Source organism: Blennius ocellaris (genome assembly GCF_963422515.1).
Source record: "Blennius ocellaris genome assembly, chromosome: 10".
Taxonomy (NCBI): domain Eukaryota; kingdom Metazoa; phylum Chordata; class Actinopteri; order Blenniiformes; family Blenniidae; genus Blennius; species Blennius ocellaris.
This window is the reverse complement of record NC_137659.1, coordinates 18,476,926-18,497,037: the sequence shown is the minus strand read 5'-3', so window position 1 is coordinate 18,497,037 and position 20,112 is coordinate 18,476,926. Positions and strand designations below refer to the sequence as shown.

Below are 20,112 nucleotides of genomic sequence, written 5' to 3'. Positions count from 1 at the left end.
CAGGCTGCGGTGGGTCAGCAAACGGAATTACTTGACCGACATTTGGCAGATTTATCAAATGTGATCGAGTTTATACGTGTCTTTAAAATCGGGAAGCTTAAAATTGGGGAAGATGCAGGATGACCCGCGCTACCTCAAACGGTGAGACATTACGATGCTATGACTGTGGTGTAGACTGAGTTCAGCATTTATTGAGGATAACAAGCGACATTGTCACCAGGCAAACACACTTTTTTTTTTTTATTCTGAGTGATGCATGTATATATCGTGTCCATACAGCTTCACGCGATGTACCTGTGGCCGCAGAGCGTGACCATGTCATAGAAATTGTCGCTCGTTAGCTAGTTAGCCTGTGAGTCCACTTCACCGACACACACGAAGATCCACTCAAAAGCTGGTCAATTTGAGGTTTTCCGGGCTCTCTTGATATGTAGGCGTGGACTATAAGATGAGTGAAGCACTTTCGCGAGCTTGAATTGCCACCCGGTCCGTACGGCATGCATATAATCAACAAACAATGTCTATACTTTAATGGAATCAGGAATTTCACAACAGACTCGCCTGCTTCCAGCTTCACTTCCCAGCAGCCCACCCGCTAACAGGGCGACAGTCGTCACACAAATAAGAAATTAAAACTCCACCATAGATAATAACAGTGCCGAATCTCGGATAAGGATAATAGGATAAGCAAAAATCGAATATATTTTCAGTCTGACTTCCACAAATAATCACAAAGCGTTTATAAACATGCGCTTTTTTTTTTAAAGGGCGTTGGCATTATGTTCCTCTACTAATGGGGGCTGGGACGTATTGGTTATAGCATCTCCAGCTCGCTGTGTCAGGGTGATAGATAAACTGCATTGCAAACTAATAATCAACACTGTGTGTTGATTTACATTGTTAGCTGAGCCGATCATTGGGAATAATGAACCCTGGATGACATTGTAGGATTTCTTGTTTGCCTGCTGGTCGATGTAGTCATTGTTGATGTATGGTATCCAGGCGTGTAAAAATAGCTGAACTATTCTGGATTTAGAATGTATGACAGTAAAAGCAGTCAGCTGATCTGCAACACAAGGTTTGCATGTTTATAAAGTCATGGTTTTAAGTCGGCAAGCAAATATTAAATGTTTGTCTTGTTGTTTTCCTGTCTGTTTATGACCATTATTCCCTAAAGGAGAGTGACGGCAAACAGCTTGGACGTCCATCCCACAGAAAAGGCCCTGGTGGTCCACTATGAAGTGGAGGCGTCCATTCTGGGAGAGGGTGGAGGTCAGATGCTGGGCGAACGCAAGGAGGGACAAAAAATGTAGGTCTTTCTTTCCATCGTTCTTCGTTCTCTGTTCCAATGGAAATGTATGGGACTTTCATTAGGATGACCATTGCCCATTGCGCAAGTCATTGGACCAGTTGACAAACCCAACAGGCTCTTAATCTGAGACAATAGAAATTATCCTCTTCGCTGAGATGAAACATATATTAGACTCAGTCTGTTATCTTTAACTGTTTCATGCTACGTTACTTAACAAAGCATAAGCGGATCTTCTTTAAAGTTCCCCCAGTGGGATGTGCAGTAACTACATGAATACAATGAAGGTGTGACGTGAAGAATCATCTATCTTTAATTATTTTTCTCCTTTCTTTTCCTGTCTGCAGTATTCGGGTGAAAAGTCTTTCCCCCAGTACAGATGTGGGAGCTTTGGCCAAGAAAGTGTTGGAGGAGTGTAAACTTATTCCTTCCTCACGTCTGACCCAGGTGGAGCAGCTTCTCTATTACCTTCAGACTAGGAAATCCTCTCCTGTTGAGGGCAAAGGTACAAAATTGCTTTCGCCATCCTTATTAAGGAATATAGATTTAAACATTGATTTGGTAGTACATTTATCTCTGTTTGCACCTTTACATATATTTTCTTCTATTCGTATTTAAAGTGGTACAGTACATATAATCTTTTTTTTTTTTTTTTACATTAGAACAGGTTTTGACTAAATTACTGTGATTGTGTGTATTTTCAGCAGTGGAAAAGAAAGAGAAAAGAACCGTGAAGCCCAGAGAGCTGACTCCATTTGAAGGAATGGAGGTAACAACTCAATTTGTTTAATATTTTTCAGAGGTGAAATTCATATTCCTTAAAGATTTACAGGTCAGATAGAGATGGTTTGGACAGGTGTTGAGGAGAGATAGTGGATACATTGCACAAAAGATGCTAGAGATAGAGCGAATATCAGATTATAATGAAGGAGGATGGAACGGTCCCCGAGGCAGGGGACAGTGTGAGATGGAGGAGAGCAGCTATAAGAGAAAAACGATTTTGCTTTTGATTTTTCTCTCGTTTACCTTTCTGAGTGAACTTCTCTGCTAACTAAAGCCAGATATACTGTCTGATAGATTTTCTTCCTGCCGTGGATTTTCTTGTATGTAATTTCTCCTCACACTGACACTGACATCCGAAAGAATACGAATTGAGAAGCTTTAGATTTGTGACCTCCTTTTCTGTTATCTTGGTTTATTATTCACAACTGACGATGAATATGCCCGCGTGCTGTCTGTGCAGCTGAACGAAGAGGCCAGTATAACCAGAGTTGATGAATACGTCGAGCTCCTCTATGAAGGCATCCCAGAGAAGATCCGGGGCTCTGCTCTCATTCTGCAACTCGCTCGCAACCCTGATAACCTGGAGGATCTCCTGCACAACGGTAACGCCTGCCATGAACAGTTAACACGTGTGGTTAATGGCATGGTTCACATTTTCACTCAAGGATTCAGAGGCCTTAGTGATACCTGTGTGTCTTAAGCATACTTAAGCAACAAGACAGCCAAGTCAAGTTTGGCTTGAATCAACACAAATTACACCTTGTGCTAAAGTAAATTGAGTCACATTTTGAGCTGAATATGTTCAGTGCTTTGTAGTATTTTGACACGAGTTCCCTAAGAAACAGGAAGCCAGATTAAAGACATCAGAACTGCACTCATTCGGCCGGTTGTTTGTTTGTTGAGTCATGTGCACTCGAGCAGAGGAGTTCTGAAGCACCTACTATTCAAGACAGGTTTAGCGTACTTCTGCTAACGAGTAACACATTGACCAGGTTTCTTAATTGACACAGTTGTAAACATCTTCACATGGTATTTATTCACGACATTTGCTTGTTGTTTCCTTATTTCTTTTTCTTAAATACTACATATTCAAACTAAACATCTATTTGGATGCAATTACATAAATCCGGCATTTGTCTCTATGTATATAGAGGCAGCTCTCGGTGCTCTGGCCAGAGTCCTGAGGGAGGACTGGAAACAAAGTATAGAGCTCGCCACTATTATCATTTACATCTTCTTCTGCTTCTCCAGGTAACACATGCACACACACTCATGCACGTGCAGTTTCCTTCCTCTGTCCTGTCTGCTTTACCCATTGTGCTTCCACCTCTTGCAGTTTCTCCCAGTTTCACGGGGTGGTGAGTCACTACAAAATCGGCGCCTTGTGTATGAGCGTTGTCGAACACGAGCTCAAAAGGCATGACGTGTGGCGTGAGGAGCTACGCAAGAAAAACAAAGCTTATATCCTTTTGCTTGCACCATCTCTACCTGTTCTCATTTAGCTGATTTATTGTGTGTGCCTGCTAACCTCCCTTAATGATTTGTGTACATGAGTCCGCACCCGAGAATGGTTCTCTGAGAAGAGACCAGGACAAAGCTCAGCGGAAATACCACAGTCTTCTGGCCAAGCAGGAGCAGCTGCTGAGAGGTAGGACAAGTTTGTGTTTGTAGTTGTTTTTGTGTGTGTGTTTTTTTAGCTTTTTGAGCTATTGGTACAGTGCGCCGTTGTCTTGATGTCGTTAGCAATTCCCATTTATTGTGATATATCAAAAACAGTCTGATAACTTTTTTTTGTACTAATTTGGCAAGGGCAAAGCGCCCATTCCATCTTGATCCAAACATACTACTATATCATAGTTACACCAGCATAATGATTTTGATAACACGCGGATATAACAAGTGCATAATGATCAGGAGAATACCCAGATGATGTCAAGTCCCATGCGGATAATCTTTAACGTATAAACTATAAAAATGCCTATATTTGGACTTCTATATTTCCCAGCATTCCTTCACAGCCACTCATTGTCAATACAAAGGCATCATGTTTGTTCCAGTGTTTCTGCTTCATCAAGTCACATTTTCCCATGCTTTTCTTTGTCTTGTGTTTCTCAGTGTCCTTGTACCTCCTGCTGAACCTTGCTGAAGACACGAGGACCGAGCTGAAAATGAGAAATAAAAACATTGTGAGCCTTCTGGTCAAAGTTCTGGAACGGGACGACGAGGAGCTGCTGGTCCTGGTGGTGTCGTTCCTCAAAAAGCTGTCCATCTTCCTGGAGAACAAGAACGACATGGTGAGCGTCAGCGACGTGACTTTATTCTTTAAAGGAGTCGACCCAATTTTAATCCAGTTTTTCGTTCATCAGTGAGCTGCAGGTAAAATCACCTCAACAGATATAAGATTGTCATGCGGTTTACTTATGTGGGTCTCCTAAGTCCTATAAGGTGGGGCTTCCTATGATGTTTTGTTGTGTTGTACACAAATACTGACAAATACACTGTTCTGATAAGAGATCTTCAGTATTGGTCGTGGATATGTACAGTCACTGATGAGTAACCCATAGCGACCCAATAACCCATTATCTGCGACTTGCAGGCTGAGGTGGATACTGTGGAGCGACTGGCTCGACTGATTCCCTGTGAACATGAAGACTTGCTGAACCTGACGCTGCGTCTGCTGCTCAACCTCTCCTTCGATTCTGGACTCAGAGCCAAGATGGTGGAAGTTGGACTCTTGCCTAAACTGACAGCTTTGTTAGGTAACATGGCGTGTTGAGCCATACTTCTCTTCCGTTTATAACTAAGATAAAAGAATGCACAGTGGAAGAATCCTTAATATTTTAATGACTTTATTTCTTTAATTGTGGCCTAAAATGAACTATCTTGACAACTGTGTAATAAATCAATATCACTCTATATACTGTGATTTCCGGACTATTGAACGCACCGGAATACGAGCTGCACCCACCAAATCTAAAAAGGAAAAAAAGAAATGTCGGAGTTACGTGATGTACCTGAACACGTCACCACATCACATTAAAAAAGTTGTCTGTGCAGACATGTAAAAAAAAAGTCCGGAAAGTATGGTAATATTTATCTATATCATTGTGTCTCTGTCTGTGTATCGCTTTATATCTCCGTCCATGTATGTTTGTCTCTGTCACTTGATCTTGCTACATCTGTTTGTCTCTATATGTGTTTCTCCATAATCTGTCACTTAACTAATGCGTCCTTGTTGACCTGCAGGTGACGAGAGCAACCGGCAGGTGGCCATGCGGATCCTGTATCACATCAGCATTGATGATCGCTTCAAGGGCATGTTTGTTTACACTGACTGCATACTTCAGGTACAGCACGATCCCTCGGACGGAAAGGCATCCACACCGGCTTGTAGTTGTAATGTCTGAGCTGAGTGCTTTCCTGTGCAGCTCATGCAGATGTTGTTGGCGCACGGCGAGGACGAAATGGAAGCTGAGCTCATCTCCATCTGTATCAACCTGGCCGCAAACAAGAGGAATGCACAGCTCATGTGTGAAGGTATTTCCGTTTTTGCGCAAGTCAAACGGTCAAATGTGCAAACGGTCGGATTTTGTATACCAGGGATGGGTGTTTACTTCTGTGTGTCCGTAGGAAATGGACTGAAGATGCTGATGAAGAGAGCCCTGAAGATGAAAGACTGCCTTCTCATGAAGATGATCAGAAATATCTCACAGCACGATGGGCCAACCAAGCCGCTCTTCATAGTGAGTACGACTAGTGTGGGTTTGCTCCTATCAGCATTTATGTTAAATATCAGTCGTTGTATTTGTTTTGCAGGCATTCATGTTTTGTTCTGTGTAATCTCTCCTCAATCTCTTGTCAGGACTACGTTGGAGACCTGGCAGCTGAGATCCGAGCGGAGGAAGAAGAGGAGTGGGTTTTAGAGTGCCTGGGAACGCTGGCCAACCTCACTATCCCTGACCTGGACTGGGAGCTGGTGCTGAAGGAGTACAACCTAGTGCCTTACCTGAAAGACAGACTCAAACCAGGTATCACTTACATTAAGAGGGTGTATTCATTTTAGTATTTGCTTTTAGTTCCGCCAAATTCTGCGTCGTCACTCGAGCAGCCTTCAATCACTCTTGGACTTCAGTTGCTGAACAGTCAACCGCCAATCCTTCTACCTGTTTCTGCTTGACGATCCATTTCGATTCCGATTGTGCCTTTCCCACCACTATCTCCCTCGATCTCGTGTGTGTGTCAGGGTCGGCAGAGGACGATCTCATCCTGGAGGTGGTGATAATGATCGGAACAGTTTCCATGGACGATGCCTGTGCTGCCATGTTGGCAAAATCGGGGATCATCCCCGCTCTCATTGAGCTTCTGAATGGTAACACACGTGTTGTTTTATTCACAAACTGTAGGCATTCCTCCACAATTTCTTGGATTTCAGCACAACAATGCTGAAGGAAATTGTCTGATGTTCTCTTTTTGCATTAGAGCGACAGATTTTATTTTCAATATGTTAGTTTGGAGGTTGAATGTTCATAATGTTCTTTAATACTGTGCGATTCAAATAGGTTACCATGTGTACAACCTGAGAAAACATTGAGCTCTCCATTATGACCAACCGGAACATTGAAGTTTACTGGATCAATTCACAAAAGAAAAATGTTTATTGCCATTTTGAGGACAATTTAATGATATTTTGCCCTTTATGGGAAAACTGTACAAAGCAGTAATATTGTTAGAGGATCTTTAAACTGATCCTAAGAAGGAGCAGCACCTCTTTATCTCCAATAATACAGCAAATCCAGAACATGAAGGCTAACGGCGTTTTTTATTCTTTCATAGGCACTGCCGATAGAGCTGTGTTCAGTTTCTTCAAACAATAATGTTATTGAGGTCAAAGATAATCAAACCAAAGATATAAACCATTGAAAAAATCTTACAGGCGTAAATCACAAACCTGTATCATGAAGGAACATTGACATTACACTAGTTGGTGGATCATTTCCGCATAAATGACAAAGGCTATTTTTGTTACTTTCTTTTGTCTCCATCTTCACATGTGAGATTAAAAACCACAAATCTTTCAAAGTATTATGAGCTCGGTTGAGTTTTCCAGTCACATTCGGTCTTTACTGTCGATAATATAATATAATCTCTGATGTCACTGCAGGAAAAATGCCGGACACCACCTAAAACTGAACATATACTGAAATTAAAGCTTCCTGCTTGAACAGCTCTTGGAACAGCGGTGTTGTATCGGATCGCATGGGATAACAGGTGTATCTAATAAATGTAATCCATTGCTGTGAATACATATTTAGTTTCTCTCTCTCTCTCTCTCTCTCTCTCTCTCTATGTAGCCCAGCAGGAGGATGATGAGTTCGTGTGTCAGATTGTCTACGTCTTCTATCAGATGGTGTTTCACCAAGCGACACGAGATGTAATCATCAAAGACACTCGTATCCTTCCCAAAGTTCATTCTGTTTGTGCAAAGTCACTACAATAGGACATGAAAAGGCAATGATGACAAAACCCATTTAAAACATACAAACAGCCAATCTTGATAAATATTAATGTTAATGTAATCCTTAGTAGTCAAATTATATTTGACTGTGCCCTAATGTCTTGGTGAACTTTTAATGGGTTAAGATGAAGCAGCTTTTGCACCAATGTCAAAGGTTTGACCTGAACTCTTCCTGCAGAGGCTCCGGCCTATCTGATAGATCTGATGCATGACAAGAATGTAGAGATTAGGAAAGTGTGCGACAACACCCTCGATATCATAGCGGTAAGTCCACCGCGAATTATAAAGCACTTTCGTCTCGTCTTGTCTGCTTCTCGAATCATTTCTTTCCACCATCTTCTGCCAGGAGTACGACGAGGAGTGGGGAAAGAAGATTCAGTCAGAGAAGTTCCGGTTCCACAACAATCAGTGGTTGGAAATGGTCGAGAGCCGCCAAGGTGACGAGTCTGAGCCATACCTCTACGACAACGACAACGACAACGACAGGACCGATCTGTTCTACAGCGCAGGTACGAAACCCAGAGGCATTCACAGTAATATAAACCACGAACATGACGAGCGTCACAGACCATTTTAAGCTCATGATCGCCAACTGAAAAGACTTCAGTGATTATACTTAAATTGTAAATCGATATGAGCAGAATATATATATATATATATATATATATATATAATTTTAGGCATTAGTACTGTCAAAGGATTACAATTTACTTACAATCATATTAGTCATGACAATGGATTAATAAGCATTAACTTTGAAATACATTTGTTTTGAAGATGGAATAACTCCGGGAGACGGTTCAGTGAGTCCGGACTTCTTCAGTGACCTGCAGACTCAGAATGGAGACTTGCACCATTCAGCGTGAGTTAACTGCTCTCGTTCAACTCTCTCAATCACTTATGTCCCCACAGCGTTTACGTTCCAAACACTTGTGTCAATATGCCATGTCTTTGCTTTGCAGCGAGGTCGGTGACGTCTTCGATCAGACCACTTCATCGCCTGGACGACCCGTAACTGCGTACGGCTTCAGACCGGACGAACAGCCCTTCTATCAGTACTCATAGACACAAGTGGGGAACTTCAGATACATTCGATGTCCCACCATCCAGCCTGTCCACAGGATTATTTTGCTGTTCCAATCCAGTTAGCAGAATGTATTCAATTGTTGTAGTTACTGACACTTTGATCCAAAATGCTGAAAAAAGTAATCCAGATAGGCACCGTATGACTCTGATCATTGCATTGAATGGGACTGACTGGTAGTTGGCTGTTTTCTTTTCTTGGTCTCATTCACTGAACGATTCAAAGAACGCAAACAGACTTGACATTACTGATAATATCTGTGTATAGCATTTGCATGTTTGTAATAAGATATATGTGTTACAACACTAATAGATTTTAGATGTTCACATTTCACTATTGTTTCATCACCTTGCACTGCACTGTATACATTTTTTTGTTGTCACTGTCAAATGATTTCACACAGACCAAGATGTTGCTCCAGGTCCAAACTGACATACCAGAAGCGGCAACTTCCAAATGCACGCATTAAGCAGACTTCATGTGGCTTCCTCCACAAGCTTCACATGTGCAGTAGTTGGTGTTTTTAAGGGTGTGTGTCTGTTTTTAAGTGTATTTTAATATTCCTCACTACTTCTGGGCACTAGGAGGCAGCAGAGAATCACTGGACTAGTTTTCGTCAGTTTAAAAAAAAAAAATTTTCTCCAGCACCTTTTCTTTTCTATTCAATCTGCAGTTTTGTCTTTGGGCCTGAGTAACTGTGGGAGTGAGGACAATCAGGAGAAGAGATACTCAACCTCCTCCTGCAGTCCACATCTGAAGCATTTTGACTGCTGCCCCCAGTCAGTTGATTCAGTGACAAACCATTCCAGACTTACTAGTTTCTGTGTAATGGGCATAAAAAAATGCCTTGTCAAAATAACTGTTGTTAAGCAAATGAAAGAGAGAATTGTTGTGTTTATGTTGTAAAGCTCTTGATAGCTAAACATACAGAATTGCTACATAGCATGTTTACAGATTTGTTGAATGTGAAAATTGCACTTTTTTTTTTTTTAACCACCATCTTGTAGAAAAACATGGTAACTTTGATTTAATGTCATGAAGATCCAAGATGATCATTTATTGCACTGGCAACTTGTGCTTTTTGCTGTGACAATAAAGTAACTTAAAGAAAATAGTAGATGACTGCTCTATATTTAAAAACGTTGAGTATTCCTGCAAACATTCATCCATCATCTTGCGTTATCCAAGCAGACTCACAGAGAGCCGAACCATGATTGACCCATTTTCAGCATACTGTGAATAAACCACAGTATGCATACCTTGAAAAATATAATATGATATGCATGCTATTACGGCTGAGAGCCGGTGCGTGGAGTGTCTGGAACCCAGAGGCAGAACAGGTACAATTGTCAGTGATTTTACTGCGAACCAGGACCTGGTAGATGTCTTGTTTGTTTCCTTCGAATCCGCACAGACAGGAAGCGACAATCTTTCTCCCCGGGAAGAGAGAAAAGGATACACAGTGAGTTAGAAACCTACAAACCTTGAGAATGGATTAACACAGGAGTTTATTACATAAGATAGAAAAAGTGCCGGCCTTTACAAGAATATTCCTGGGTTCTGGAACATGGCACCACGAGTGGATTTTGCTCAGAATCACTTCAGCAGAGAGCGACAGAGAGAGAAAGAGAGAGAGAGAGAGAGAGGGAGAGTGAGTGTGTGAGAGAGAGTCAGAGTGAGAGAGACCGTGCTCGCGCCGGAAATGCTGCCTATATTCTTTCTCCTCCTAGTCTCCGCCTTCCTGTTGGTAAAACTCAATGGCTGTTTGAAGGGGGGCTGCTTGAGGGGGGGGGGGCGCGTATCAATGAAAACGTATCAATGGGATTGCACTGAAAAGGATTTATGGCTCAATAAGAGTTTTGTTTAAATCGGTGTGGGGATGTTGCGAGATGACCATACCAACTGTTACCATGGAAAATCTCTTTATCTTTTTCTTAACCCAATGTTGGCAATTATGACACTATTGTCAAACACTGAAACCTGCTGAACAGCAGCGTTCGTCTTCCAGTATGCGAGCATGAACATAAATCATGTGATCACTGATATCACATGGGGGAAAAAAAGCAGGAAGAGGCACAGCCGTGTGACATCACTTTGATCTTCAGATCCCTTTGATCTAGCTTGAGATGATACATATTAACTCTTAAAACTACTATTTGAACACAAAAGGCTATATCGATATAAACGATATCGTATTTTTCAATGTCAAATTTGAGGAAAATCTTGATACATCCTAAATATTGATATATCACCCAGCTCTAATTCATAAAAATTTTTTGACTTCATTGATCATTATGTAATTTTTAAAATCTATAAAAAAAAAAAAAAACAGTAGCCTCAGTAGTGTTGGACATCAAGACTCAGAAATGTGGATTGTGTCATGCAGCTTTCGCTGCCAACGGCTATAAATACACTGGACAGTGGCAAAACAACCAGAAGCATGATGAGAGCCTATTAGGCATCTTCTAAACTCCTGTGAAGGTTGTGAGCACTTGGTAGTAAATCATAGCATATAGCTATAACTGGAATTGTTGCTCGTTTGTTTGTAAGGCAAAGGAACTCAGATTTGGAAGAAGTTTGGAGTCATCTATGATGAAGAGTGGAAATTTGGGAAGCGTCATGGATGGGGTACCTATAGCGTGTTGGTCCAGGAGTCAGAGGAGTGTGCAAGGAAGTACTGCAGCCAATGGGGAAATGATAAGAAGCATTTATGTATCTGACATGTTTAAAGCATCCTGTACTATGCAGTTTCATTGTGACGTAGTTTCCTTCTTCTCTGGGGTATGGGACATACCTTTACAAAACATCTGAATTTCATGAGGGAGAGGGGAGAGAGAGAATGCTGGACTGCTTCCTGACAGCAAAATAGAGAAAATACAGCCCCCGTGGTTGTGATGGCCAGCGTGTGTGTCAGAATGTCAAATAGGGAAAGAGATATTTTTGTGGAGACCACTGCATGGCAGACCGCTCAAGTTCAGTTTTATCTGTTTATTAAATGTATGAATTAAATATTTACACATATTTGACTTGAAAAAAGGCTCTGTGGACTTTATGTTGTATCCTCAGTCACATTGCTGCTGTCTCCAGCAGCAATGCATTACCGTGCCAATGTAGAGCCAAAAAATGTTTCCCTGCCAAAAACTGATTCCCGTCCACGTGAGCGTATTTTATTAGGATTTACAGCCATAACATGATATACTAAATGGTATCAGTGTGGCTCCCGACACTGCAGCGTTACACATAGCTTTTGCGTGCTATTTGTGTGCTTACTCTGAAATTATATTGTCACAAAATAGTTTGTTAAAATTGATAATCAATCAGTTCTCTCCACTGCTCTGTGTCATCTGAAAATGAAAGTTTGACATATGAACATGGTGCTGCTGATTCAGTAGTGATGAGCCACTAAAGAACCATCTATACCACTGCAGCTTGGCTGTTTACGATTACGTGGATCTATAAGTCTGATATTTAAAGACATTTAAATGTATGAGATGAATCTGGCTTCAATTCTCAACCTCACCATCAGCGCTGCCAGGTTCTCTGTCTCCGCCAGAATGCACAGTCTCCTGCAAAGCTTATTTATTTAGATCCCAAACTTATGTAATTAATGCGTCATTGTTCACCACTTATGTGAGGGACAGTTGAGAAAGCACTTGACAGTAAAAAAAACACGACAGGGAATTACTGAAAAGGAAAATCAGACCTGCCAGTTGGACTCCAGTTCCAGTCGGGCTATGGATCCAGTCGGACTCCAGTTCCAGTTGCACTCCAGTCTCAGTCCGACTCAGTTTCAAGTCTCCACTCCAGTCCTAGTCTCCACTCCAGTCCCAGTCTCAACTCCAGTCCCAGTCTCCACTCCAGTCCCAGTCGAAAACTCCAGTCCCAGTCTCCACTCCAGTCCCAGTCGAAAACTCCAGTCCCAGTCTCAACTCCAGTCCCAGTCTCCACTCCAGTCCCAGTCTCAACTCCAGTCCCAGTCTCCACTCCAGTCCCAGTCTCCATTCCAGTCCCAGTCTCCACTGCAGTCCCAGTCTCAACTCCAGTCCCAGTCTCAACTCCAGTCCGAGTCTCGACTCCAGTCCCAGTCTCAACTCCAGTCCTAAGTCTCCACTCCAGTCTAAAGCCAACAGTCAAGCTTCAATCATCCTGATTCCAGTCCAAGATGGCAGAGCCAGTGTCCATGGAACAGTTAAAGGCCCTCAGAACAGTGGCCAAGAGACAATTCACAAAGGTTGTGAACTGTGTCGGGAGGACCCTCAAACCTTATGCCAAGATGACTGTAGAAGAGCTTGAAGAAAGTGTTTTTAAACTGATAGCTGAGGGTTTGAAGCTATGGAAACCAAAGATTTACAAGCATCCAACCAGACACAGGCAAGGAAACCTATGATTTCATGGTAAACCATCAAGAGGAGCTTTAAAAGACAGTAAAAGCAACCTTCCAGAAGTGGTGTCATTGAATTCCCCATCTTCAAGCTGGAAAATGTTACATACCACTGTGACCGGTGTTTATGTGGGTGTGTCACAACAGTGACGTGTACCTGTCTTTGCTGTTTGTAAAAAGCCCGCGCTCCTGATGGATGCTGGGAAAAGTAGTTCAGTTAAATAAAGCCATTGTTCGAAGGCACACAGTCGTGGTCCTCCTACTTAAAACATAATAGAGACATCACCCAGCGGGTAAGAGTTCTTGAACAGTCCTCCCTGAGTTGGTGTCCTAGAAAGCTGAGTCCATTCAGGCTAAGAGGGAATAGGAAAGAAGGCATTCCATGATTGGTCCGGCTGCTTGATACACACCATCCATCAGATTGAAGCCAACATCCCTGCCAAAGTTTACAGGAAACAAGTGCGACTTCTACCGATGGTGGGAAGACTGGGGTGCTCTGCAGTCACAAGTTGAACTGTCAGGATCCAAAGACATCAAGAAGCTCCAGTTGCTGGACAGTTTGGAGGACAAAATAGTGCGAGACCTGCGGCTCTTGTCCTATATCTCTGCAGATGACATTGTTTGAGTGCTAACCAACTGCTTTGGAAATTGCACGGCCATTGCTGTTGAGACAGTGGAAGAGCTACAAAGATTACCACCCATTAGGAGTCAACAGCCAAGAAGAATAATAGATTTGATTCAAGCAGTTGAGAAAGCCCTTAGTGATCTGCAGGACCTTGGTGATACTGGAGCCATAACGCTTTCTGCAACATGGTATCAAAGACCCTAATCTCTAGGAAACAGGCAGATGTACTAGAACCGCAAGGTGTCCATGATGTTGTCATCGCAAGGCGTCATCATGATGATCTTGGAGGTGACGGCAAATGCAGGTCAGAAGATTGGCACGTTGATCAACCTAGCATCAGATACAAACTACATCACCCACACAGCAGCAGAGAAACTATGGTCTGAGGACATCACACTGATAGTGCATGGGGTTGGAGACATGGAAATGTCAGTGAAAACGAAAAGGTCCATTCTAGTAAAGTAACCACAGTTTCCCACCAACTGCCATGCTACAGCCTTGACAGTGTCACTGAGATCCAGAGACATGTTACAGTTAGGCAACATGCATGTTTCTTCCCAGATGTCCATCCCAACTGAAGAGGCCAAGAAAGATCGATCTCCTGATCAGTCACAAGGAGGGCAGACTGGTGTTGTTGGATGGCGCATTGGGGAAGAAAATTGGTGGTGCTCAAATGGGGCTCTTCGAGCAGTCCATTGTTCAAGCCCATACCTCAAAGACTCACTTAATATGGTCTGCTGCTGTCGGATATGAAGATCTGAGAGACATCAGCTGCCCACTGGAAAAATTGTGCTGCACTTCAAGTCTTGACTACCCAAGGAGATGGAACAATATTGGTGCAGCACGTGAACCCAAGTGTAGTGGTTTCCACTGTGGGAACTGCCAGCCAGGTGGCAAAGAGATGACCCTTGCAGGGGACAGAGAGCTGAAAGTGGTGGAGAATAGACTTGCACACGCCCTCCCCCTTGAACTGCAACCTTATCGTGGTGGGGGAGTTTGAGCACCCGAATGACCCTCGGAGCTATGTTGCCGGGGGGCTTGCCCCCCCAGTAGGGTCTCCCAAGGCAAACAGGTCCGAGGCGACGGGTCAGACTAAAAGCAGTTCACAAGACCCCATGGACACACTCACGAGGAACAAGGTGACGTCGCCCGGTTTGGCGCAGCCGGGGCCACACCCTGGAGCCAGGCCCGGGGTGGAGGCTCGCACGCGAGCGCCTGGTGGCCGCGTTCTTGCCCGCGGGACTCGGCCGGGCTCAGCCCGAAGGGACGACGCGGGCCCCTCTTCCTCATCCTCCTGTGGACCCACCACCCACAGAGGCTTCCGTAGGGGTCGGGTGCAGTGTGGATTGGGTGGCAGTCGACGGCAGGGGCCTCGACGACCCGATCCCCGGACACGGACTCTGGCTTTTGGGACATGGAATGTGACCTCGCTGGGGGGGAAGGAGCCCGAGCTTGTGAGGGAGGTTGAGAGATACCGGCTAGATATAGTCGGGCTCACCTCCACTCACAGCTTGGACTCTGGAACCCAGCTCCTCGACAGGGGCTGGATACTCCACTTCTCTGGAGTTGCCCGCGGTGTAAGGCGGCGGGCTGGAGTGGGCTTGCTTATTGCCCCACAGCTCAGCCGCCATGTGTTGGAGTTCACCCCGGTGAACGAGAGGGTTGCGTCCCTACGCCTACAAGTAGGGGACAGGTCTCTGACTGTTGTCTCGGCCTATGCACCGAACAGCAGTTCAGAGTACCCAACCTTCTTGGAGTCCCCGGGAGGGGTGCTGGATAGTGCCCCAACTGGGGACTCCATTGTTCTCCTGGGGGACTTCAACGCCCACGTGGGCAATGACAGCGAGACTTGGAAGGGGGTGATTGGGAGGAACGGCCTCCCCGATCTGAACCCGAGTGGTGTTCTGTTATTGGACTTCTGTGCTAGTCACAGTTTAACGATAACGAACACCATGTTCGAGCACAGGGGTGTCCATAAGTGCACATGGCACCAGGACACCCTAGGCCGGAGGTCAATGATAGACTTTGTGGTCGTGTCATCTGATCTCTGGCCGCGTGTCTTGGACACTCGGGTAAAGAGAGGGGCAGAGCTGTCAACTGATCACCACCTGGTGGTGAGTTGGAGGCGCTGGACTGGGAGGAGGCAGGATAGACTCGGCAGGCCCAAACGTGTTGTGAGGGTCTGCTGGGAACATCTGGCCGAGCCCTCCATCCGCGCAGCCTTCAACTCCCACCTCCGGGAGAGCTTCTCACAGATCCCGAGGCAGGTTGGAGACATTGAGTCCGAGTGGACCATGTTCTCCACTTCCATTGTCGAAGCTGCTGCTCGGAGCTGTGGCCGCAGGGTCTCTGGCGCCTGTCGTGGCGGCAATCCCCGAACCCGGTGGTGGACACCGGAAGTAAGGGATGCCGTCAAGCTGAAGAAGGAGTCCTACCGGGCACTGTTAGCTCATAGGACTCCCGAGGCAATCGACAGGTACCGGCAGGCCAAGCGAGCCGCAGCCCGGGCTGTGGTGGAGGCAAAAACTCGGGTCTGGGAGGAGTTCGGAGAGGCCATGGAGGAGGACTTTCGGTCGGCCTCGAGGAAATTCTGGCAAACCGTCCGGCGCCTCAGGCGGGGGAAGCAGTTCTCCACCAACACTGTTTACAGTGGAAGTGGGGAGCTGTTGACCTCAACTGGGGACATTGTTGGGCGGTGGAAGGAATACTTCGAGGACCTCCTCAATCCCACCACCACGTCTTCCATTGAGGAAGCAGAGACTGGGTTCTCAGAGGTGGACTCGTCCATTTCCCAAGCTGAAGTCACCGAGGTTGTTGTGAAGCTCCTCGGTGGCAAGGCACCGGGAGTGGATGAGATTCGCCCAGAGTTCCTTAAGTCTCTGGATGTGCAGGGACTGTCGTGGCTGACTCGTCTCTGCAACATCGCGTGGCGGGCGGGGACAGTACCTCTGGACTGGCAGACCGGGGTGGTGGTCCCTCTCTTTAAGAAGGGGGATCGGAGGGTGTGTTCCAACTACAGAGGGATCACACTCCTCAGCCTCCCCGGGAAAGTCTATTCCAGGGTACTGGAGAGGAGGGTCCGGCCGTTAGTCGAACCTCGGATCCAAGAGGAACAATGCGGTTTTCGTCCTGGTCGTGGAACACTGGACCAGCTCTATACCCTCCACCAGGTGCTTGAGGGTTCGTGGGAGTTCGCCCAACCAGTCCACATGTGTTTTGTGGATCTGGAGAAGGCGTTCGACCGCGTCCCCCGAGATGTCCTGTGGGGGGTGCTCCGGGAGTACGGAGTCCGGGGTCCCTTGTTGAGGGCTGTTCGGTCCTTGTATTCCTGGAGCAGGAGTCTGGTTCGCATTGCCGGCAGTAAGTCGGACCTGTTCCCTGTGCACGTTGGCCTCCGGCAGGGGTGTCCTTTGTCACCGGTTCTGTTCATCATATATATGGACAGAATTTCTAGGCACAGCCGGGGGCCGGAGGGGGTCCGGTTTGGGGACCACAGAATCTCATCTCTGCTATTTGCGGATGATGTGGTTCTGTTGGCCCCATCAAGCCTGGATCTCCAGCGTGCACTGACACGGTTCGCAGCCGAGTGTGAAGCAGCTGGGATGAGGATCAGCACCTCTAAATCCGAGGCCATGGTTCTCGACCAGAAAAAGGTGGCTTGCCCCCTCCAGGTCGGTCGAGTGCCCTTGTCCCAAGTGGAGGAGTTCAAGTATCTTGGGGTCTTGTTCACGAGTGGGGGAAAGATGGAGCGTGAGATCGACAGGCGGATCGGTGCAGCGTCTGCAGTTATGCAGACGTTGTATCGGTCCGTCGTGGTGAAGAAGGAGCTGAGCCAAAAAGCGAAGCTCTCGATTTACCGGTCGATCTTCGTTCCTACCCTCACCTATGGTCATGAACTATGGGTCATGACCGAAAGAACGAGATCCCGGATACAAGCGGCTGAAATGAGCTTCCTCCGTAGGGTGGCTGGGCGTACCCTTAGAGATAGGGTGAGGAGCTCAGTCACCAGGGAGGAGCTCGGAGTAGAGCTGCTGCTCCTCCACATCGAGAGGAGCCAGCTGAGGTGGCTCGGGCATCTATTTCGGATGCCCCCCGGACGCCTCCCGAGGGAGGTGTTTCGGGCATGTCCCTCCGGTAGGAGGCCTCGGGGCAGACCCAGGACACGCTGGAGGGACTATGTCTCTCGGCTGGCCTGGGAACGCCTTGGGGTGCCACCGGAGGAGCTGGAGGAAGTGTCTGGGGCGAGGGAAGTCTGGGCAACTCTGCTCGGACTGCTGCCTCCGCGACCCGGCCCCGGATAAAGCGGTAGCCAATGGATGGATGGATGGATGTCCTCGGTGATGAGCACAGCAGCTATCCGTTGTTGGCAGAGCCGACAATGCTCCCAAACAGAAAAAGTTTCGAAGCCACATTTTTGAAAACGGAGAAGCGACCTTCAAGGGAGCCAGAGTGTAAAGCTGCCCACACTGGCCAAGTTCATGACATAGTTGCCGTGATCAGCACATTTGGCTGATTTTGGAACCCGTCCTCATGATTTGTAAAAATGGTAAATGGATTACACTTATATTGCGCTTAATAGCTGTGTGAGCAGCCCCCAAACGCTTTATATAGTTCATCATATTCACCCATTGACACACCATTGGAGACTGAGTTCATGCAAGGTGCTGTCACTCCAATGGGAGCAGTTTTGGGGTTAAGTGTTTTGCCCAAGGACACGGGTATGTAAGCAGACAGAGATGGTAAATCAAACCTGCAACCTTGCAGTTGGGAAACGACCCCTGTACCAACTATACTGCCCTGATTTGGGTTTCAACTTCTTCTAAATCAAATATTTTCCTTTCCCACTGCTTTTTTTTGTCACTTTCTCAAGTAAGATTTTTGTCTCCTTCAGCTCTTTTTCTGTTGCTTGATGAGATCTGAACATATGAGGCATAGTCACTGTCAGATCCTCTATACGACGTTCTAAAGTATGGATTTCCAGATTCATAGACTTCTTTTCTGTCTCGAATTGTTTGCGAATCATCCGCAATTGCTCGTTAGGTTGTCCATCACATAGTTTGACAATTTCCAATCTCAAGCTCTCTATGTCATCTGGTCTTTTTCCCGGTAGCTTTTCATTGTTTAGGAACAATCTTTTCATTTGAAAAAATAAGCGATCAAACTCTCTTGGGTCATGTTTGATATCGACACATTCTTGTAGATCCCCTTTAAATCTACACAATGCAATTTCGATCTCAGAACACGTTTCTTTCAGTTTGGCAATTTCCCTTTTTTGTCTATGTACTTTGCCCTTCAGCAATTCAATGGGAACATCTTTGACGGTTTGAACCTCTACATCCTTTGTCTGTGTGAATTTGGATTTCAGCATTTCTACTTCCTTTTGAAGAGCACTGATTGTGTTTTCTTGCACATTGATGTGATGTGTAAGTTCAGCTATTGTTCTGGCTTTTTCAGAACATTTCTCCTGTAGGATTTTTGAATTTTCATGTTCAAATTTAATCTTGGCATCTTTCTCCATAATAACAACATCTTGATTGCAGATTATATCGTGTGAGGCATTGCTTTGCTTCACTCCTCTCTGTATTATTTTGTCGAATGGCCTTTTGTCTACCACACGTATAGGCTTGATGTTTTTGATCTTCTCGTTTTGCTGGAAAATGTCTTGTTCCAATTGTATTATCTTACGCTCCAATGGGGACACCTTTTTGTGGAAAAGTAGCTTTTCATTCCTTTCCATGTTCAGCTGTTGTGTCAGAGCATCCACCTTGGTCTTGTGATCTGTCATTAATTCTTTTATCTCTTGTTTTGCCATGAAAAGTTCAACTTTTGCTTTCTTCTCACACTGTATTACATCCTGATGTGTTTTATCAATCGCTGTCTGAAGGTGTTTAGATTGTTCCTGCACTTCAACAACTTTCTGTCCAAGTGCCTCACGTTCCTTATCTTGTTTTTGTTTGTCTCTTAGCATTGAGTCAGACACTGTCTGTCTATTTCTCATCATAGATATGTCTTGATTTATGTCAGCTACCTTGGGCGTCAGAGAGCTCACGGAGGCTTTGAAAGATTTAATGTTCTCTTTTTTGACAATAAGTTCCTCGAACATTAGATGAAAATGTTTCTCTTTACAATGTTTCAGTTTTTCATCTTCCACCTTGGGCAACAGGGCCCGTCTTGCTTTTTCTCTTTGCTGGATAAGCTTGGTGCTTTCCGGAGGCTTAATTAGGAAATTCTGGATGCTATCTTCGAGAAAACGATTATGCTGTTTGAGATTGTCCACTTCCATTTGTAGTTTGGACTGGTTTGTTGTATTATGTATCGGCATCTTTTCTGTAAATATGTGTGATATACTTGGCAGGAAACTAGTTTCACACTAACTATGGCTGGAACAAAATGTGTCTATGCTGGGGTCTGTGAA

General features: G+C 45.2%; 1 protein-coding gene across 1 annotated transcript; it reads left to right on the top strand.

The window, feature by feature from the left end:
• Positions 1-9,805, top strand: LOC308135737 (kinesin-associated protein 3-like). The gene is made up of 20 exons (XM_080503837.1): positions 1-141; positions 1,178-1,309; positions 1,657-1,814; positions 2,014-2,078; positions 2,553-2,694; positions 3,244-3,343; positions 3,429-3,555; positions 3,644-3,740; positions 4,208-4,386; positions 4,689-4,851; positions 5,339-5,439; positions 5,521-5,629; positions 5,723-5,835; positions 5,955-6,120; positions 6,336-6,461; positions 7,444-7,542; positions 7,786-7,871; positions 7,954-8,116; positions 8,385-8,469; positions 8,570-9,805. The coding sequence occupies exons 1-20, from the start codon at positions 113-115 to the stop codon at positions 8,670-8,672; spliced, it is 2,343 nt and encodes a 780-aa protein (XP_080359963.1). The 5' UTR covers positions 1-112; the 3' UTR covers positions 8,673-9,805.
• The last annotated feature ends 10,307 nt before the right edge of the window (positions 9,806-20,112 follow it).

Bases quoted from the DNA above. Each gene is read 5' to 3' on its own strand.
- LOC308135737 (XM_080503837.1), top strand. From the start codon at position 113: ATGCAGGATGACCCGCGCTACCTCAAACG. The intron at 1,815-2,013 runs GTACAAAATTGC...GTGTATTTTCAG, and splicing joins CTCTCCTGTTGAGGGCAAAG to CAGTGGAAAAGAAAGAGAAA. The intron at 7,872-7,953 runs GTAAGTCCACCG...ATCTTCTGCCAG, and splicing joins ACACCCTCGATATCATAGCG to GAGTACGACGAGGAGTGGGG.